This window comes from Gouania willdenowi, unplaced genomic scaffold, assembly GCF_900634775.1.
Source record: "Gouania willdenowi unplaced genomic scaffold, fGouWil2.1 scaffold_51_arrow_ctg1, whole genome shotgun sequence".
Lineage (NCBI taxonomy): Eukaryota > Metazoa > Chordata > Actinopteri > Blenniiformes > Gobiesocidae > Gouania > Gouania willdenowi.
In genome coordinates, this window is record NW_021145215.1 from 91,872 (window position 1) to 114,241 (window position 22,370).

A 22,370-nucleotide genomic window follows, 5' to 3' on the forward strand; every position below is an offset into this window, starting at 1 on the left:
TCGCTTAATGGTGACGTAACGCCATACGTGTGTCATAAATTAACATGATGATGTGTTTCTCTGTGGGAACCGAGTTGAGCTGGTGATCACGTCCGTTCTACCGTGTCAGAAAAGGGACAGGGAGGGGGGGATTCCTGCTGTGAGCTTGGAACGGCCCCAGTTACCAGTGTGAGTACACCCGTAGACATTGATAGTTACTCTCTGTTGAGATATCATATGGATCAGAGGTAAGCAGTGATGGAACTAAATCTATGAATCTAGCTACAGCTTTTTCAGACAGTGACCTACTATAGTGTACTCTACTCTCAGAATTTAAGCAGTCTGATATTCTATAGTGATCTGAAAGAACAGGAATTTGAGGATATATTGTCAGGTGATCAATATCTAAACCATATGTTAGAATAAGGTCCAGGGCATGATTAAGATAATGAGTTGGTGTGTTTACATGTTGTGTAAAAATCTAATAGTGAGGTAAATAATTTATTGAAGCTGTTGTTTTCATCATCAACATGAATGTTAAAGTCACCTACTATGATAGCTTTATCAGTTCTCAGCACCAGATCAGTGAGAAAGTCAGAGAATTCAGAGAGAAACTCTGAATATGGACCAGGAGGACGGTAAACTATAACCAGTAAAGTGGGTTTTTCTATCTTGTTTTTGGGGATTACAAATTTCAAAGGAGAGACTTTCAAAATACCTTTGGCTAAGTTTGGTTTTTGGGGTAACTGAATAACTAGAGTGAAAAACTGCTGCCACTCCTCCTCCCCAACAACTCTCTGAATATTGATTTCCCACATGCCTTTAGAACGTTAACGAGAAGGTTTAACTCGTTCATGGTCCGTATTGATTCACGTCGGGTGGAATCGTTCGTCCCTACATGTAACACTATTTTAGTAACAGTTGCTGGCAGCATGCGTAACATTTGATTAAGTTTAAGATAGTTTGAATTGTAGCACCTGGAATACAGTGTGTGATGACATTAAATAATCTAATGTTCCTTGTTATTGAATCGCCGATAATGAGTGTAGTTTGTGGGAATAATGTGTTAGGAGTGAGTGTGAGCCTGATATAGTGACTGGGAACGTTGGGCGGGCGGTTCACAGGTGGCTGTGGTGGAGTCCTCTGGCCTGGACCATGTGAGGACCTTTACTGGTGATGTTAGAGGATGGAACACATGTGCTGATGGTTCCTGGTCCATGCTGAGGTCATTGTGGAACTCTCAGAGATTAATTTAGTGCTGATACACATGGATCAATTTATCTGCTTCACTATTATCACTATGTTACAGTGTGTGTGTCTGTGTGTTACACTGTGAGTTACACTGTGAGTCATGTGACCTCTTATATTTAGCTCCAGGACTCTGGACAGAGTAGCACTTAAAGGTGAGAGGAAAGGTCAAGGAGTGTGTGTGTGTGTGTGTGTTGGCCTTTGCAGACGACTCTGAGCTGATCTCACATTTCTCTCTGAGTGAACTTTGACCTTCAGTGTGTAGGTCAGCTTCACAGCACCACAATGGAACAGTGCACAATGTACAACACACACACACACTGATTCAAACAGTGTGTGTGTGTGTGAGTAAAACACACACAGGCAACACAAAAATAATTAAAAAACCGAAAAAGTTTAAATGCAGCAGCCAGAACACACAAACTGATGACGTGTGTGTGTGTGTGTGCGTGAGTGTGTGTGTGTGTGTGCGTGTGTGTGTGTGTGCGTGTGTGTGAGTGTGTGAGTGTGCATGTAATCATGTTCATCTGAGTGGACTTTGTGTGTTTGATGTGTGTGTAGACCCCCCCCCCCAAGGGAGTGTCTATAAAAGGACACGCACACACAGACACACACTTTCCAGTCAGTCAGACAGTCGGACGGACAGAGACCTCCAGCTCTCAGGTACACACACACACACACACACACACACACACACACACACACACACACACACACACACACACACACACACACACACACACACAAAGACAAAGTTGCAACTGCTTCAGCAACAAACTGTGTGTGTCTAAAAGGGGCAGATAATAGCTGATATATGGAAAGATAACTTGTGTGTGTGTGTGAGAGAGGTTTGAGCCTGAAGGTCAAACTATTGAAAGCCATACACACAAGTACAAAGTCCACACACACACACGTGTTAGGTGTGTGTGTGTGTGTGTGTGTGTGTGTGTGTGTGTGTGTGTGTGTGTGTGTGTGTGTGTGTGTGTGTGTGTGTGTGTGGTTAATTGCAGCTATAACTCCTGTGGACTCACTGAGTCACTGAAAGAATGAAAAGACTCAGAAGTGACAGAAGTGAAAAAGAGCTACAGGCATCACACAGTGAGACACAGGGAACCAATGAGTCACTGAGTCATTCAGTGAGTTAGAGAGTCAGTGAGTTAGTGAGTCAGTGAGTTAGTGAGTCAGAGAGTCAGTGAGTCAGTGACTTAGTGAGTTAGAGAGTCAGAGAGTCAGAGAGTCAGTGAGTTAGTGAGTCAGTGAGTTAGTGAGTCAGAGAGTCAGTGAGTCAGTGAGTTAGTAAGTCAGTGAGTCAGAGAGTCAGAGAGTCAGTGAGTCAGAGAGTTAGTGCCCTCAGTGTGTGTGTGTGTGTGTGTGTGTGTGTGTGTGTGTGTGTGTGTGTGTGTGTGTGTGTGTGTGCAAATGTCAAATGTCAGCAGCTGAAGATGAAGAGTGAACCTGACACCAGTGATGGCCTTTACAGAGACTTTACACACACACACACACACACACACACACACACACACACACACACACACACACACACACACACACACACTGAGGCAAAGCACAGAGTACTGCTAATAATGAATGTCTGTGTGTGTGTGTCACAGTCAGGATGTCGATCACTAAGATTCATGCTCGTGAGATCTTGGACTCCAGGGGGAATCCCACAGTGGAGGTGGACCTGTGGACGGCTAAAGGTAACACACAACACTACACACTCGCGTTACTGAAATACACTTTCGTTAGTTTGTAGTTCAAAGGTGAGCAATTACAGATCAATTAAAACGTGTGTGTGTGTGTGTATTTTCAGGCATGTTCAGAGCAGCCGTCCCCAGCGGAGCGTCCACAGGTGTCCATGAGGCTCTGGAGCTCAGAGACGGAGATAAGAGTCGTTATCTGGGCAAAGGTGGGAGCATAACATGGTACAAACATCAAAGCAACACTAACCCAATATCGTCCAAGCATCAAAGCAACACTAACCCAATATCGTCCAAACATCAAAGCAACACTAACACAATATCGTCCAAACATCAAAGCAACACTAACCCAATATCGTCCAAACATCAAAGCAACACTAACCCAATATCGTCCAAACATCAAAGCAACACTAACACAATATCGTCCAAACATCAAAGCAACACTAACACAATATCGTCCAAACATCAAAGCAACACGAACCCAATATCGTCCAAACATCAAAGCAACACTAACACAATATCGTCCAAACATCAAAGCAACACTAACCCATTCATATTTCTGTCCAATCAGGAACCATCAAAGCTGTGGGTCACGTCAACATCGACATTGCCCCCAAGCTCATAGAGAAGGTCAGGCCCCACCCACCTGCAGCTGTCGACCAATCAGAGTGCAGCAACTCACCCAGCTCTGTGTGTGTGTGTATGTGCAGAACTTCAGTGTTACGGAGCAGGAGAAGATCGACAAGTTCATGTTGGAGCTGGATGGGACGGAGAACAAATGTGAGTAAAATCTGTTACTGACCATCTGTGTGTGTTACTGACCTGTGTGTGTGTGTGTGTGTGTGTGTGTGTCCAGCTCAGTTTGGTGCTAACGCTATCCTGGGCGTGTCCTTGGCGGTGTGTAAGGCTGGAGCTGCAGAGAAAGGAGTTCCTCTGTACCGACATATCGCAGACCTTGCAGGACACAAGGACGTCATCCTGCCCGTGCCTGTGAGTGGGTGGGGCCTGTGACAGTGGGTGGGGCTTGTATCAGTTGCAAATGTGTCCGTCATGTCGTCCCCTCAGGCCTTTAACGTGATCAATGGAGGAAGTCACGCTGGAAACAAACTGGCCATGCAGGAGTTCATGATCCTCCCTGTGGGAGCCGCCAACTTCCATGAGGCCATGAGGATCGGAGCTGAGGTACGCCCCCTAATCTGCCCCCTCACCCCCTGCCCCCCACTAACCTGCCCATGTTTGCAGGTCTACCACAACCTGAAGAACGTCATCAAGGCCAAGTACGGCAAGGATGCCACCAACGTGGGCGATGAGGGAGGCTTTGCCCCAAACATCCTGGAGAACAACGAAGGTGAGCGCCGCGGTCCGCCCCCTCACACCTGCACTGATCAGGGCTCATCTCGGCTCTCTCCACAGCTCTGGAGCTCCTGAAGTCGGCCATCGAGAAGGCCGGGTACCCCGACAAGATCATCATTGGCATGGACGTCGCCGCCTCCGAGTTCTTCCGCGCCGGGAAGTACGACCTGGACTTCAAGTCCCCCGACGATCCGGCCAGACACATCAGTGGAGAAAAACTGGGAGATCTTTACAAGAGCTTCATCAAGAACTACCCTGGTAACACAACCAGATACACAACTAGAGACACAACCAGACACACAACCAGATATACAGAGACACAACCAGATACAGAGAGACCTCTCATGTGTATTTTGTGTACATCATACATCTACAGTATTCAGTCGGCCACCAATTGTGTAAGTTCCCCAACTTAAAAAGATGAGAGGCCTGTAATTTTCATCATAGGTAAACCTCAACTATGAGAGACATAATGAAAAAAAATCCAGAAAAACACATTGTAGGATTTTAAATAAATTTATTTGCAAATTATGGTGGAAAATACGTATTTGGTTAATAACAAAAGTTGATCTCAATACTTTGTAATGTAGCCTTTGTTGACAATGACAGAGGTCAAATGTTTTCTGTAAGTCTTCACAAGGTTTTCACACACTGTTACTGGTATGTTGGTCCATTCCTCCATGTAGATCTCCTCTAGAGCAGTGACGTTTTGGGGCTGTCGCTGGGCAACACGGACTCCCTCCAAAGATTTTCTATGGGGTTGAGATCTGGAGACTGGCTAGGCCACTCCAGGACCTTGAAATGCTTCTTATGAAGCCACTCCTTCATTGCCCGGGCAATGTCAAAATCTCACGATACATGTCCCCATTCATTCTTTCCTTTACATAGATCAGTCGTCCTGGTCCCTTTGCAGAGAAACAGCCCCAAAGCATGATGTTACCACCCCCATGCTTTGCAGTCACAACAAGTTGAGTTTTTACCAAAAAGTTCTATTTTGGTTTCATCTGACCATATGACCTTCACCCAATCCTCTTCTGGATCATCTAGATGTTCTCTATCAAACTTCAGACGGGCCTGGACATGTACTGGTTTAAGCAGGGGGACACGTCTGGTACTGCAGGATTTGAGTCCCTGGTGGCGTAGTGTGTTACTGATGGTAGCCTTTGTTACTTTGGTCCCAGCTCTCTGCAGGTCATTCACTAGGTCCCCCCGTGTGGTTCTGGGATTTTTGTTCACCGTTCTCATGATCATTTTGACCCCACGGGGTGAGATCTTGGAGCCCCAGATGGAGGGAGATTATCAGTGTCTTGTATGTCTTCCATTTTCTAATAATTGCTCCCACAGTTGATTTCTTCACACCAAGCTGTTTACCTATTGTAGACTCAGTCTACCCAGCCTGGTGCAGGTCTACAGTTTAGTTTCTGGTGTCCTTTGACAGCTCTTTGGTCTTAGTGGAGTTTGGAGTCTGACTGTTTGAGGTTGTGGACAGGTGTGTTTTATACTGATAACCAGTTCAAACAGGTTCCATTAATACAGGTAACAAGTGGAGGAGGAGCCTCTTAAAGAAGAAGTTACAGGTCTGTGAGAGACACAAATCTGGCTTGTTTGTAGATGACCAACTACTTATTTTACAGAGGGATAGTTGAGGTATAACTATGATGAAAATTTAATATGATGAACTTGCACAATTGGTGGCTGACTAAATACTTTGTGTGTGTGTGTGTGTGTGTGTAGTTCAGTCCATTGAGGACCCCTTCGATCAGGACGACTGGGAGAACTGGTCCAAGTTCACTAGTGCTGTGGACATTCAGGTGTGTTTAGTCTGTACTAGGATGATTCTGGGATCCATTGTGCTTAAAAGCAGCCATTTGTGTGCGTTCCTGGGTGTGACATCACCTGTGTGTGTCTGTAAACCAATCAGGTGGTAGGAGACGACCTGACGGTGACCAATCCCAAGCGGATCCAGCAGGCGGTGGAGAAGAAGGCGTGTAACTGTCTGCTGCTTAAAGTCAACCAAATTGGCTCCGTAACCGAATCCATCCAGGCGTAAGCCCCGCCCCCTGCCCTCCTCCCTCTGTGATTGGTCGGTGTGTGACCCTGTCTGTCCTATCAGGTGTAAGCTGGCTCAGAGCAGTGGGTGGGGCGTCATGGTGAGCCACCGTTCAGGAGAGACTGAGGACACCTTCATCTCCGACCTGGTGGTCGGCCTGTGCACCGGACAGGTGACCACACCCACATATACCATGGCCACACCCACATACACTGACAATGCCCACATATACCATGACCACACCCACATACAACTCGACCATGACCACACCCACATACACCCTGACCATGCCCACATACACTCTGACCACGCCCACATACACTCTGACCACGCCTGAATGTAACATGACCAAGCCCACATACACTGGTCACACCCTCATGCAACGCGACCACGCCCACACACAGCCTGACCACACCCTTTCCTAAAGTTTCCTATATTGATCCCTTTTTAGATTAAGACTGGCGCCCCCTGTAGGTCGGAGCGTTTGGCCAAATACAACCAGCTGATGAGGTCAGACTTCCCCCCTCCTACAAAATAAAAGTATTCTTGTTTCCAGAGTAAGAGCAGAGCTGACCAATTGTGTTACCTCTGACCTTCAGGATTGAGGAGGAGCTCGGAGACAAAGCCCGATTCGCAGGAAAAGACTTCCGTCACCCCAAGATCAACTGAAGCCCCGCCCACCACTGCTGACTGACAAGCCTAAGCTCCGCCTCCTCACTGTAATTCCATGATGTTTTCTAACACGGAGAGCAATAAAGTATTAACCATTCAAGGTGTTCAGTGTTCGTCTTTACGCACTAATTCAGTTGTTCCTCCCACAATTAGCTTATAAACATATTAGCATATAAAGACATTTGTATATAAACACATTAGCATAGAAACATTAATATATAGATACATTTGTATATAAACACATTAATATATAAACACATTAATATATAAATACATTGATATATAAATACATTAGTTAAATGTGTTGGCTTAGGCTGAGGATATCACACACACACACACACACACACACACACACACACACACACACACACACACACGCACACACACACACACACACACACACACACACACACACACGTGTCGTTCCACTTTAAAAAGCTTGTGTGTGTTTGTTTCTCTGTTAATAAAGTTAAGCAGTTCAAACTGACCTTTAACCCCCCCCCAGCCAATCACAGAGCTCAAATCAGATCCCGCCCACCGTCCATAGCTCAGAGGAGCCACACACAGGTACGTTACGGTCCTGTCTTCTATCAGGTCCTCTGAGGCATTCGCTGATGGATGGTTGGGCAATGGGCGGGGCCGGGTGGTTTCCATGTTGATGATGTCTCTCTCTTTCTCAGGTGTTTCTATGGAAACCATGATGACGCGATACAGGAGGGTGAGTGACAGCTCATGTAGCGGTCTGTTCTCTTCTCAATGCGTTGTGTTAAGTTCTTAATTAAGACCACGTCACTTTTGGCCAACACAGCTTTTATTGGCGAAATCCTGGCATGAAATTAAAACCGTCAGTCCTTGCTTCTGCACGCACACACACACACACACACACACACACACACACACACACATATCTTACACTGAAAATATAAAAATCACCCATTAATTATAAGTTTAAAGTAATTAATAAAAATAAAACCGGAGCTCAAGGCCTGTGCTACTCACCAGAAGAGGGCGTGGTCAGAACTACAGCTGTCTTCCAGGTGCACGTCTTACGTTCACAGGGGTGAGGCATTCAATGACGCTGGGATAAACTTGATTCAATGCAATGTGTGCATATTGATGGGAAGTAGAATTATACATTTTTAACTCCGTTACACTCCCCCCTACTGAATTCCACTTGCCTATCAAAATGAAAAACAAAGACATAACTACAAAAAACCATGTCACATACTGTATATACCAGGCAGCAACAACACATCAAAAGCAGAAAGATACAAACAATTTCGTGTACAGTACCGTTAGTATGACAGATAATAAGTACTCCAGCTAAAAAACTATTCCAGAGGAATTAGAATGAGGAAGGGTTGCAAAACTTCCGCATCCATAGGAAAGAAAACATGCCCAAATACATGTAAAATCACTCAGAATCATGTCACCAAAACAGCACACAATTTTCACCACCCATACAGACTCACACCAAAACTCACACTCAGGGAACCTTCCATCACAGATGGGGAAGAAAAGAGACAAAAAAAAAAAAAAAAATGTCAAATCGCCAACAAAAATCAAAGAACGTCAAAAACTACACATGAGAAAACGGCAACATATACACATGGAGCGCCAACACATACAACAGAAACCTCCAAGATCTCTCAGGTACCTGAACTCTTTGATGCGTGTTCTCAATAAGTCTGACAACAGGCTTAACAATCCTCCCATACCTAGTCCTCATCCTCTGAAGATTGTCACAAGAACAGTCGAGTCCCGCCTCCGACGCAACAACACAACCAGCATTAGAAGGCAACAAGTCAACAGGAAGAGGACAGTCAGCAAGTACAGAGTCAGATAAATCAACCGCACAGTCAGCGTCAACAGTAGGAGTACAAGTGTCAGGCTGAAAGACATCACTATGTCTAGTCCCATCCTGACAGTCAAATCCACACTCATCGTGATTGTCCAAGTCAACCTCCCCAGATGTGTCCGGTCGGTCCCAGTCATGTCCATTCACATCGTCCATGGTAGTAGACTGATTCCCGGATGAGGGTGGAAGCTGAGAAACCCAAAACGCAGTTCTGTCCTCAGGTACACAGACAGAAAGGACAGTTGAACGATCACGTCTAGTCGCCAACAGAGACCCCTCCACAGCCTCATCTGTCAGGTCACTAAGAAGGGATCCATCGTCCTCCACATTCTCCGGAATGGGTAAGAAATCCACAGGCATGATGAGATTCCAGTGCACCACTTTTTCTTGGCCTGTCACGCTGTTCATGAGTTTGAAGGTGTGAGAGTTTTCCTGCTTTACAACAACAGTGTACAGATGGCTCTCCCAGCGATCGGCCAGTTTCCTCCGACCTCGTTCTCCTTTGTTAGCCAATAAGACTCTGTCCCCAACCTCCACAGGTGCGCCCTTCACCTTCCGGTTGTAAAGCTCAGTCTGCCTCTCTTGTTGCTTCGTGGTGGAAATCTGAGCAATCCTGATAGCCTCCGCCAAGTCACGCTTGAGACTTAGCACATAGACATCATAATCCACCACTTCTTCGTCCATCAGAACCGATTGAAACATGAGGTCAACAGGCATCCTTGGGACTCTGCCAAACATCAAGAGAAAGGGAGCAAAGCCTGTAGTTTCATGGACAGTTGCATTGTACGAGAACGTGAGCGAACACAGGAGCTGGGGCCATTTCTGTTTAACTCTTGGCGGGAGGGCTCTGATCATGTTACCAAGAGTACGATTGAACCTCTCAACTGCCCCATTGTTCATTGGATGGTAGGGCGTAGTGTGAAGATTTCTCTACACCAGCGACCTTGAGCATCTCAGCAATCAAGTTGCTTTCAAAGTTTGCACCTTGATCCGAGTGCACTCGTTCAGGAAAGCCATAAACACAGAAGTTGTTCCACAGTTGATGAGCGACAGCTTTAGCAGACTGGTTGGGACAAAGGTAGTCTTGAGCAAGCTTAGTGAAATGATCAGTCACAACGAGAACATCGTGAGACTTGTTGGATGAGTCTTCAGCTGACCAAAAATCAATGCATACCGGCTCAAGAGGTCTAGAAGTCTTTACACTCTCGAGTGGCGCCCTCGCCTCAGGTTCAGGAGACTTACTGACCAGGCAACAATGACAGTGCTGCACATAATCCTTTATGTCTTTCTCCATCCCAATCCAGTAGAACCGTTGTCTTGCCAAGTAGATTGTCCTCTTCTGCCCTTGGTGACCTGCCTCATCATGGATATCTTCCAACACCTTATCCACAAGACTATTAAGCACAACATATCGGTACGTCTTTCTCTTTGTCACAACATCTTTCGACGTACAGTAAAGGACACCCGCTTTGATGGTAAGTTGCTTCCAGTGTCTGAAAAGTTGCAAAGCTTTAGCCGGCTCATGAGTACGCTCACGTCTCGAGGGTTGTCTCCGACGTTCCACGAAGTTGATCACTCGGCCCAGATATGGATCAGCACGCTTCATAGATGCCAGTTTGTCTTTTAGTATGGGCCGGAAATTCAACAGCTCAGATGGTAGAAATGATTGAGTCAGCTGCGGCAAACAAAATGCATGGGGGGGGAACCAGCTTTCCTCTCTTGAGTACTCCAACACAGCTGCTACAGCTTTAGAAGACATGGGGGGATGCTGGGACACTGCTGCCGCACTGTTGATGGCCAAAGTCAATGGTTGTTGCTGTAGGCGGCTGAGAGGATCACAAGACAACCGAAAAGCATCTTGCACACAGTTGATCTCCAAAGCATTTGCCTCCTCCAAAAGTGCACCATACGGGACTGTTGTGAGTCGGTGGAGAACGCTGGGATGCACAAACGGCTCACGGCTAAGGGCATTGGCCACCACATTTTTAGGACCAGGAATATATTTGATGTCAAAGTCAAATGGTGCCAGTTTTGACACCCACCTCTGCTCACAAGCATCCAGTTTGGGCTTATTAAGGATGTAAGTGAGCGGGTTATTGTCAGTGCATACAGTGAACTTATGGCCCCTCAACCAGTGGCTGAACTTGTCGCACACAGCCCACTTAAGTGCAAGGAATTCAAGCCTATGAGCTGGGTAGCGGGACTGGGCGTAATTCAGGGACTGGCTAGCAAATGCAATGGGTCTCGCAACTTCATCACTATCAGCCAGCTGAGACAGCACTGCACCAAGTCCGTTGGAGGAAGCATCAACTGAGAGGAGGAATGGCTTACTGAAGTTGGGATGAGCAAGTGGGACTGGGTTTATCAGAGCTAGTTTAAGCTGCGTGAAAGCATTACTGCATGCAGGGGACCAATCCGCAGATGACAGACCTCTGGAAGTTGGCTGGTTCTTTTTATTTCTGGCACGACGCTGTCCTTTCATCCCAGATGTCAGCGCGAACAAGGGCTTGCTTATACCAGAATATCCCTCAAAAAATTGCTGATAGAATCCCACCATTCCAAGGAAGGATCTGATCTTAGTGGGGGATGGGGTGTCAGAACCATCTATCATTAGATCCTTCTCCTGCAAGTCAACAATTGCTCTGACCTTCTCCGGATCTGTAAAAATGCCTTCCTTTGTCACAATATGCCCCAGAAACTTCACTGAAGACTTCATGAAGTGGCACTTTTTTGGTTCCAGCTTCAGATTGTGTGCGTTTAACCTCTCAAACACCATCTCCAGTCTCTGCAGTGCTAACTGTTCATCGGGGGCAAACACAAGGATATCGTCGAGGTAACACAGAAGACTCAGGAAGTTTTGATCGCCAAAGATAGCCATCATCATTCTCATGAACGTGGCCGGGCTGTTGCAAAGTCCTTGTGGCAATCGATTGTATTCATAAAGCCCAAATGGAGAAGTGAAAGCAGTGAACTTTTTATCATCCTCGTGAACCTCAACATTGTAATAACCAGAGGTCAGGTCCATGGTAGAGAAGAACGCATTCCCCCCAGAGCAGCCAGGGCATCAGCTTGGTGAGGCAAGGGGTGTGCATCTCGAACTGTGCGTGCATTAAGCAACCGAAAGTTAGTGCAGAGCCGCAGGTCACCATTCTTTTTCCAGACGAGGACAAGCGGGGATGCATATTCACTCGTAGACTTCCTGATGATCTCACGTTCCTCCATCTCAGTCAAGGCCACCCTCAGCTTTTCATAGTTAGATGGGGACAGTCGGCGATAGGGAAGCCTGAAGGGTTTACTGTCACTCAGTCGGATGCGATGGACAAAGTCTTTGGCTTTACCACAGTCCAGCCTGTGGTGAGAAAAGAAGGATTCATACCTAGCCAGCAGATCAACCAGCTTTGCCTTCCAGAGAGTTGACAGATGAGTTGCATCAATGTCAATGTCATGTAGTCCCAAGTCAGAGAAAGCGGGGCTAAAGGCTGGTCAAGCAGTAAAGTCCGAGTCGACTGTCAAGCTCTTCTCACTAGCCATGTCAGACCTGTCAGCCGTCTTGGTCACGGTACATTGTACTTCATCAGGGGAGTCAGGTACATAGAGGTAGTCAGTGTCAAAGTCTTCCAGTGCCAGACAAGGGGAAACGTCAGCAATCTTAAAATTACGTCTCAAAGTCAGTGGTTCATGAGAAGGGTTAATAACTCTCACTGGGACCCATCCGTTGCCCCACAGTGGTGTTACAACTCGACCCACCATCACTGAGCGCGGCACTGTACGTGACTCACTTGGCTCCACTACCACTGTGCTACCGATGGAGAGAGACACATGAGCTGGTAGGCGACCCCAAACTAAATGTTCTGTCATGGGTTCTAGGGTTACTGCTTTTGTGAGTTTAACAGTACCCACTTTTTCAGGACAATCATCTCCTCTCCATGTCTCCACAGCGCTCAACAGCTGCAGCATACTCTGTTCATTCATGGGCACCTGCTCCAAGAGTGGCGTTGTCTCCTTGGAGTCTATAGAGTACTTTAATGCCCGAATGAGGTGCTTCATCACGTTGCTGCTGAGAATGAGATCATCACTTTGGCCTTCCACGATGAGCGTTGGCACTGAGAAGGAACACCCAAACACGGTCATCTTTAGTTCACACACACCAACAGGGCTTGTTCTTGAACCTCCACATCCAATAAGAACAACTGAAGTGGGGGAAATCGAGTCAGGGGAGACAATGTTATTTTGCTTTAAAACAGGGAGCAACCGAGAACTTAAAGAACAGGCCATTGAGCCACTATCCAGCATAGCTCGGAGTTTCATGATGTCTTGGATCAACACGTCAGTGTGAAAAAGGTCATCAGTTGCAGAAAGTCTTTGTGTATTTTGCATAATCACAGTTAAATTATCACTTGCTTGGGAACAGAACTGTGAGTACACTGACTCAAAATAAACATCATTAATATCTTGTGGGGAAATGTCACATGGCCCTACACTACTCCCCTGCTCATGTGGGCCGATCAGTTTCCCTGCTGGTTGGAGCCACCAGGTTGAGCAGCAGGTGAGTCCACAGGAGGAGTAACATGGTAGGATACAGCCTGATGTCCAGCACTGTAGCAGCGGAAACAAAGACGTTCTCTTCTGTTACGAACAGCACTACCTGGCCTTGGCAGCCTAGAACGTTGAGAAACATCTCGCTGCAGCAACTGCTCAAGAAGAGTGATAACGCGCTCAAGCGACTGTCCTTCAGACTGCGAGGTTTGACTGGTTTTCACCTCTTGAGGGGCCGGGCCACCCTCAGCAGTTTGGACACGGCACTGCAAAACAGCTTGGTTGTCCTGCAGCTTCCCAGCCGTGTGTAAAGACTGACGCTGCTGAAGACGCCTTTTTCTGTGATGCTCATCTAACCGCACTTGGACATCAGTGGCAGTCCACTCCTCCAACGGCTTGCCGCTAAAGATCAATGACAGCTCAGTGTCAGGGCAGTGGATTATAAACATGACCGTCACTTCACGGGAAGGGTTGTCGAGAGTCTTTCCCTGTTTCTTCAATCCATCCACAGCAACGTCAATGGCTTTATTGAGTCGAATCCAATAGTCAAAAGCAGTCTCACTGGGTCTGGGTTTTGTGTCATAGAAGTCAGCCATAGGCATAAAGGAGGTCACAGAGTCACTAAAATGTTGCCTCAATATATCAAACACAGGTTGAGGACCAGACTGTAAATCTACAGAAGGTTGGCTACGGAGTCCAATGGTCACTACGTCACGTGCTCTTCCCCGTAACTTACTCAAAACCTCATCCACCTGGTAACACAGCTCTATGCCCCGCCTACTCAGATAAAACCTCATAGACTCCTCCCACTCCACAACTGAAAGGATGTGGCTCAAAGCTGTCATGAGTAACTGTCAAGTTAACTTTAGATAAGTCAGCTTTAGTGGAGACATGTTAGCATCACTAACTGGAATGGATTTAAGACATGAAACAATGTTTTCACTTATACAATTTTATATATACTTTTACAATATTATATATATTCTCTTTTTTTATTTATTTTTTTAAATGTATTTATTTATTTTATCTGTGGCACTAACAGGCCATCATACTAAACACACAGAAACTCCAACTCGAAGAAGAAGAAAAAATCATGCTCTAAGACACTCTTTGACTCACAAAACCAAGAGAATGGATAACACACGAAGCTTTGACTGAACCACGTCGATCCTGGCGCCCCCTGCTGGATGATCCGGGTCACGGCACCATTGTAGCGGTCTGTTCTCTTCTCAATGCGTTGTGTTAAGTTCTTAATAAAGACCACGTCACTTTTGGCCAACACAGCTTTTATTGGCGAAATCCTGGCATGAAATTAAAACAGTCAGTCCTTGCTTCTGCACACACACACACACACATGCACACACACACACACACACCACACACACACACACACACACACACACACACACCACACACACACACACACACACCACACAACCATATCTTACACTGAAAATATAACAATCACCCATTAATTATAAGTTTAAAGTAAATAATAAAAATAAAACCGGAGCTCAAGGCCTGTGCTACTCACTAGAAGAGGGCGTGGTCAGAACTACAGCTGTCTTCCGGGTGCACGTCCCACATTCACAGGGGTGAGGCATTCAATGACGCTGGGATAAACTTGATTCAATGCAATGTGTGCATATTGATGGGAAGTAGAATTATACATTTTTAACTCCGTTACACTCAGAATGGCCCCGCCCCTCTCTCACCCCGTCATGCTCTCTCTCTCTCAGTCTTCCACAGTGTCTCTTGACCACTCAGAGGAGGAGGCGGAGCTTAGCCTCGTGATGTCACATGGAGAGGTAGAGAGGACGGGGCCTTTTCGGGGTCACCATGGTAACTGCAAAGTGTGCGTGATGCTGTGTGTGAGCGCACTCCTGGTTTTTGTTCTGAGTAAGTAGCTCAGAGGAAGCTCTGATTGGTTCCTGGGATCACGTGACTGAGGAGAAGGCGTGGCCTCCCTGCTTTTCTCTCTCAGCATTCCTATTGGCTTACGTGGTGCTCAGTGGGCGGTACCACTGCTCCCTCACAGGGCGAGGTGAGGGTGATGAGCGGCAGAGAGGCGGGGCTAATGCGGCCTCAGGTGAAGGGGAGGGGCTTTACCTGGGCGAGCTGAGGATGATGATGAAGAAGCTGTTGCAGGATGAAGATATCTACAACACCGTCAGGTAGCACACGGCCTTTTACTGTGAAGGTTCCCCACTTCCTGTGTGTGATTGGTTGATGTCAGTCAGGTGAGCGCGGAGCCCCACCCCCCCGGTTCCCCTGATGGTACGGCCCTGGCCTCCACCATCCTGCAGCGCCTCAGAAAGCTTGACATGGACCACACCTGGACAGAGTCGCTCTACGCCACGCTGCAGTTCCCCCACAGGTCAGGCCCCGCCCACTCAAACCAGCCAGTCACACACACCTCTCAGACCAAGCCCCTCCCACTGAAAAGATAATCACAAAAGATAGAAAATTTCAAAAATTGAAAATGTATTTAGAAAAACAAACACAAAATACTTTTGTTTATTTGTTTACCTGTTTGTTTGTTTACATGTTTGTTTATTTGTTTGTTTACCTGTTTGTTTATTTGTTTGTTTGTTTACATGTTTGTTTGTTTACCTGTTTGTTTGTTTGTTTGTTTGTTTGTTTACCTGTTCGTTTGTTTACCTGTTCGTTTGTTTGTTTACCTGTTTGTTTGTTTGTTTACCTGTTTGGTTTGTTTACCTGTTTGTTTGTTTACGTGTTTGTTTGTTTACATGTTTGTTTGTTTACATGTCTGTTTGTTTGTTTACGTGTTTGTTTGTTTACATGTTTGTTTGTTTACATGTCTGTTTGTTTGTTTACATGTTTGTTTGTTTACCTGTTTGTTTATTTGTTTGTTTGTTTACATGTTTGTTTGTTTGTTTACATGTTTGTTTGTTTACCTGTTTGTTTGTTTGTTTGTTTACCTGTTCGTTTGTTTGTTTACATGTTTGTTTGTTTACCTGTTTGTTTGTTTGTTTACCTGTTCGTTTGTTTGTTTACATGTTTGTTTGTTTGTTTGTTAGTTTGTTTGTTTACCTGTTTGGTTTGTTTGTTTGTTTGTTTGTTTACCTGTTTGTTTGTTTACGTGTTTGTTTGTTTACATGTTTGTTTGTTTACATGTCTGTTTGTTTGTTTGCATGTCTGTTTGTTTACCTGTTTGTTTGTTTGTTTGTTTACATGTTTGTTTACCTGTTTGGTTTGTTTGTTTACCTGTTTGTTTGTTTATATGTTTGTTTGTTTGTTTGTTTACCTGTTTGTTTGTTTGTTTGTTTGTTTGTTTGTTTGTTTGTTTGTCCCAGGTCTAGACGGAGCTCCCTCCACATACTGGACTCTGCTGGTATGGTCCTGGACCAGGTCCAGGTGAACCCATCAGACTTCTGTCCCTACAGCGCCTCAGGAAACACCACGGTGAGACTCGTTAGGCTCCGCCCCCTCCCAGGTAACAGCTCACCTGTTCACATCTGTCTGTCCACAGGGGGGCGTGGTCTACGCTAACTACGGCCGCCCACAGGACTTTAACTGGCTGAGGCGGGCCGGGGTGTCAATCATTGGACACGTGGTGGTGATGCGTGTGGGGGGCGGAGTCAGCTTCGCTGAGAAGGTGTGGTTGGCTGAGAAGAATGGAGGGAGTGGAGCCTTGATCTACCCCGACCCTGCTGACCTCCCACAGGACCCCAGACGCCTGGGATTGAACACACACACTGCTGTGTCTGAGCATGTAACGCACACACACACACACACTGGAGGCTGCTCTCTGTGTGATGCTCTGCTCTCTGAACCAATCACAGGTCCACTTAGGGTCAGGTGACCCGTTCACCCCAGGGTTCCCGTCCTTTAATCAAACCCAGTTCCCACAAATCCAGTCCTCAGGTCTTCCACTCATCCCCGCTCTGCCAATCAGTGCCACCGCTGCTGCTAAGCTGCTCAGGTAAGCCCAGCCCTTTGAATAAATCCCACCCCCTCAGGTCAGGTGACGTGGTGTGTTCCAGCCAGCTGACTGGGCCACCCTGCCCCCCGTCGTGGCGTGGCCGGCTCCCCTACGTGCGCTGCTTGGTGGGTCCTGGTCTGAGTTCTGGGCGCAGGGTCCAGCTGGTGGTCCACAATGTGATGAGACCTGTGCAGCTCAACAACATCTTCTCCTCTCTGGAGGGGCGAATGGAGCCAGGTTAGGCCCACACCTGTGCAGGGGGCGGAGCCTGTAAGGTCTGACCCTCCCCTCCTCCCTCAGAACAGTACATCATCCTGGGGGCTCAGAGGGACTCACTGGGACCAGGGGCCGTCAAGTCTGGCATCGGCACCGCCATCCTGTTGGAGCTGGCTCGCACCTTCTCCACCATGGTGACCCACGGTGAGACAAGCCCTGCCCCCTACTGTCACAGCCAATCACAGAGCAGGGCTGATGATGTCAAGTGACGATGATGTCACCTGGTGTCCTCAGGTTTCCGTCCGAGACGCAGTCTGCTGTTCGTCAGCTGGGACGCTGGAGAGTTCGGACACGTGGGGGCGACCGAGTGGCTGGAGGTAACCACGGCAACCACACCGTCTGTGAAGGTGTGGTTACCGTGGTAACTGTGTAACCTCTCACCCTCAGGGTCACCTGTCCATGCTTCACCTGAAGGCCGTGGCCTACTTTAGTCTGGACCAGGCAGTGATGGGTAACAGCCAATCACAGCACAGCTCAACTACAGCTACAGCCAATCGCAGCACAGCTGCTCAGTGTGTGTGTGTGTGTGTGTGTGTGTGTGTGTGTGTACAGGTGATGACTTGCTCTCAGCCTACACCAGTCCTCTGCTGGTCGACCTGTTGGACGCTGCTATTAGACAGGTGAGAAAAAGGGCGGAGCCACGCCCTGATCTAACCTGTGTAACTGTGTGTGTGTGTGTGTGTGTGTGTGTGTGTGTGTGCATGTGTGTGTGTGTGTGCGTGCATGCGTGCGTGTGTGTGTGCGTGTGTGTGCGCATATGTGTGTGCGTGTGCATGTGTGTGTGTGTGTGCATGTGTGTGTGCGTGTGCGTGCGTGTGTGTGCGTGTGTGTGTGTGTGTGTGTGTGAATCAGGTGGAACATCCCAAACATGTGGGGCAGAGCATCTACGCCCAGGCAGAGCACAGCGGTGGCAGCTGGAGGATGTGAGGATCAGTTAAATCAGGATTAACTAATCCTGAGTTTGTTGATTAACTAATCTTGGGTTTGTTGATTAACTAATCTTGGGTTTGTTGATTAACTAATCCTGGGTTTGTTGATTAACTAATCCTGAGTTTGTTGATTAACTAATCTTGGGTTTGTTGATTAACTAATCTTGGGTTTGTTGATTAACTAATCCTGAGTTTGTTGATTAACTAATCTTGGGTTTGTTGATTAACTAATCTTGGGTTTGTTGATTAACTAATCCTGAGTTTGTTGATTAACTAATCCTGAGTTTGGTGATTAACTAATCCTGAGTTTGTTGATTAACTAATCCTGGGTTTGTTGATTAACTAATTCTGAGTTTGTTGATTAACTAATCTTGGGTTTGTTGATTAACTAATCTTGGGTTTGTTGATTAACTAATCCTGGGTTTGTTGATTAACTAATCCTGAGTTTGTTGATTAACTAATCTTGGGTTTGTTGATTAACTAATCTTGGGTTTGTTGATTAACTAATCCTGAGTTTGTTGATTAACTAATCTTGGGTTTGTTGATTAACTAATCCTGAGTTTGTTGATTAACTAATCCTGAGTTTGGTGATTAACTAATCCTGAGTTTGTTGATTAACTAATCCTGGGTTTGTTGATTAACTAATTCTGAGTTTGTTGATTAACTAATCTTGGGTTTGTTGATTAACTAATCTTGGGTTTGTTGATTAACTAATCCTGAGTTTGTTGATTAACTAATCCTGAGTTTGTTGATTAACTAATCCTGAGTTTGTTGATTAACTAATCCTGGGTTTGGTGATTAACTAATCTTGGGTTTGTTGATTAACTAATCCTGAGTTTGTTGATTAACTAATCCTGAGTTTGTTGATTAACTAATCCTGAGTTTGTTGATTAACTAATCCTGGGTTTGGTGATTAACTAATCCTGAGTTTGTTGATTAACTAATCCTGAGTTTGTTGATTAACTAATCCTGAGTTTGTTGATTAACTAATCCTGAGTTTGTTGATTAACTAATCCTGAGTTTGTTGATTAACTAATCTTGGGTTTGTTGATTAACTAATCTTGGGTTTGTTGATTAACTAATTCTGAGTTTGTTGATTAACTAATCCTGGGTTTGGTGATTAACTAATCCTGAGTTTGTTGATTAACTAATCCTGAGTTTGTTGATTAACTAATCCTGGGTTTGGTGATTAACTAATCCTGCGTTTGTTCCTCAGAATGAAGCCTCTGTATCTGAACAGCGGTGCGTTCAGTTTCACGGCGTTTGCCGGCGTCCCAGCCATCGAGCTTCACTTCTCTGAGGTAAGGTCATGTTATGTCATCACCTGACCCCGCCCCAACAAGCCATGTGACTCTCAGCTGTCCAATCAGGAGCGAGCTTATCCGTTTGTCAACACACCAATGGACACCGCCTCACGCCTACAGGAAGTGCTGGGAGGTCGTCTGGGGGTGGCGGGGCGGAGCTTAGGTCAGCTGATCGGTGAGATGGTGCTGCGATTGGCTCACGACCACATCCTGCCGCTACGCATCACTTCCTATGCTCAGACTGTGCTACAGTTTAGCGCAAAGCTAAACAAGCACTCAGCAGAGCTACAGGTAGCTAACCTGTCTAACTATCTGGTAACTAGCAGTAACTAGCAGTAACTATCTGGTAACTAGCAGTAACTAGCAGTAACTATCTGGTAACTAGCAGTAACTAGCAGTAACTAGTTGTTGTGTCCTCAGAGCAGAGGTCTCTCTCCTCAGTGGGTGTTCAGTGCTAGAGGTGATTACAGCAGAGCAGCAGAAACTCTGCAGAGAGCCATAGAGCAGAGTGACATACATGATGTTAGCACAGCACGGAGATACAACACACGCATAGTGAAGGTACACACACACACACACACACACACACACACACACACACACACACACACACACACACTGAGTTCACTCTGTTTCCAGGTAGAATACTACTTCCTGTCTCAGTACGTGTCTGTGGTGGAGTCTCCATTCCGTCATGTGATCCACGGTCGTGGCGAGCACACACTGAGCACGCTCACTGACCACCTGTCCCTGCTGACCTCTGACCCCGAGCGCTTCAACGAGACTCGCTTCAGACGACAGCTAGCATTGTTCACCTGGACGCTACAGGGAGCGGCTAACGCTCTCAGTGGGGACGTGTGGAGCCTGCACAACACACACACTAACACACACTGACACACACTAACACACACTGACACACACTGACACACACATTGACACACATTGACACACACATATTGACACACACTGACACACACTGACACACACACATTGACACACACTAACACACACATTGACACACACTAACACACACTGACACACACTGACACACACTGACACACACTAACACACACTGACACACATTGACACACACTGACACACACATTGACACACACTGACACACACTGACACACACATAATGACACACACATAATGACACACACTGACACACACTAACACACACTGACACACATTGACACACACTGACACACACATTGACACACACTAACACACACTAACACACACTGACACACACATAATGACACACACTGACACACACTAACACACACTGACACACATATTGACACACGTGCTCATGTTGTTTCCTGTGTGTGATTAAAGTAAAGTCCCATGTGATCACTTCCTGTTTCACTCCTGAACACAGTGGAACATTTTTTTCCCAGCATGCCTTGCTGTCTCGCTGATGTGTACGCAAGCGCCACCTCTTTTATATAAAATCATCTGATCACATGACCAGAGCACCACACACACACACACACACACACACACACAGCTCATCAATCACCTCATTGGAGAGAAAGCAGTCATTGATGTACAGTGTGTGTGTGTGTGTGTGTGTGTGTGTGTTTATGCTTTAGCAGTGACGTCAGATGATGAATGGTGGGCGGGGTTTACTTGTGACAGAGACAAAGCGAACATGGGGGGTCATTAAACACACACACTGTGGCTCCGCCCCCTCTCACAGGAAATTGTTGCTAACGATGTGTCGGTTGCTGTGGTGATGTTCACCAGTGGTCTTCAGGTCAAAGGTTGCACATGCAGAGGATTGGAGGCCTCTGATTGGTTGTTAGATTCTTTCACCTGACCGCACACACTTCACCGGTTGGTTTCCATAGCAACAGTGTGACAATGCTGTAAGTGTGAACATCAACCTGAGGGGAGTTTGCATGTTCTCACACACATATGTCGGGTAGGAGCGTGTGTGTGTGTGTGACACCGAGTGCGTCACACGGTTTGTGTGCCTCAGTGTGTGTGTGTGTCGTTGGGACAACAGCGTTAGGAATGTGTGACATCACGGCGCTGGGACTATAAGACCATGAGGCGTGGGGGTGGAGGACAGAGCAAAGTTTACCACGTCTTCCATCGAGTTGAGCGTGTGACGACGGGACTCGTCCCGAGTGTGTGTGAGACATCCGTAAGTCAACTCTTCTTCTATGGTGCTCAGTGTGTGTGTGTGTGTGTGTGTGTGACACTCTCACTTCTCTCAGGGCAGCAGGTGTTTGTGGGCGGAGCTACTAACCTGTCTAATAGTGATCAAACTGACAGCCTCCGTCACCACGGCAACCAACAGGTATTTACCCAGCTCTCTGCTTCCCTTCTAAAGATGGCTGCCTTACTGTCGCCCTTCATCCTCCTCTTCCTCATCGTTTCCGTGGAAACAAAACATTTACCACAGAGAGACAATCAACAGGTGACTTTAACTTTCAATATCTTCACCATCTTCATCATCATCATCATCATCTTCTTCATCTTCATCATCATCACCATCTTCATCATCA

At 46.5% G+C, this 22,370-nt stretch overlaps 2 protein-coding genes across 6 annotated transcripts; both read left to right on the forward strand.

Annotated features, from left to right (window-relative positions):
- The first annotated feature begins 1,811 nt into the window (after nt 1-1,811).
- On the forward strand, nt 1,812-7,099 carry LOC114460553 (enolase 3, (beta, muscle)). Its single transcript, XM_028442447.1, has 14 exons — nt 1,812-1,890; nt 2,838-2,927; nt 3,041-3,136; nt 3,499-3,557; nt 3,638-3,707; nt 3,784-3,917; nt 3,993-4,109; nt 4,170-4,275; nt 4,341-4,538; nt 6,015-6,091; nt 6,202-6,326; nt 6,394-6,502; nt 6,782-6,840; nt 6,930-7,099. Exons 2-14 carry the CDS (start codon nt 2,843-2,845, stop codon nt 6,997-6,999), a joined length of 1,305 nt encoding a protein of 434 aa, XP_028298248.1. The 5' UTR covers nt 1,812-1,890; nt 2,838-2,842; the 3' UTR covers nt 7,000-7,099.
- A 453-nt stretch (nt 7,100-7,552) lies between these two features.
- On the forward strand, nt 7,553-20,832 carry tfr2 (transferrin receptor 2). Of its 5 annotated transcripts, none has more exons than XM_028442420.1 (17): nt 7,553-7,569; nt 7,683-7,720; nt 15,136-15,295; nt 15,381-15,570; nt 15,633-15,773; nt 16,714-16,822; nt 16,890-17,132; nt 17,203-17,342; nt 17,404-17,579; nt 17,643-17,762; nt 17,853-17,935; nt 18,006-18,069; nt 18,171-18,238; nt 18,471-18,541; nt 19,764-19,848; nt 19,918-20,142; nt 20,272-20,832. In XM_028442420.1, exons 2-17 carry the CDS (start codon nt 7,691-7,693, stop codon nt 20,743-20,745), a joined length of 2,379 nt encoding a protein of 792 aa, XP_028298221.1. In that variant the 5' UTR covers nt 7,553-7,569; nt 7,683-7,690; the 3' UTR covers nt 20,746-20,832. The 5 variants fall into 5 exon arrangements, with proteins under 5 accessions (XP_028298221.1, XP_028298222.1, XP_028298220.1 ...); XM_028442421.1 differs by lacking the exon at nt 7,553-7,569 and having other exon boundaries at nt 7,588-7,720; nt 20,272-20,412; nt 20,491-20,832; XM_028442419.1 differs by lacking the exon at nt 7,553-7,569 and having other exon boundaries at nt 7,588-7,720.
- The last annotated feature ends 1,538 nt before the right edge of the window (nt 20,833-22,370 follow it).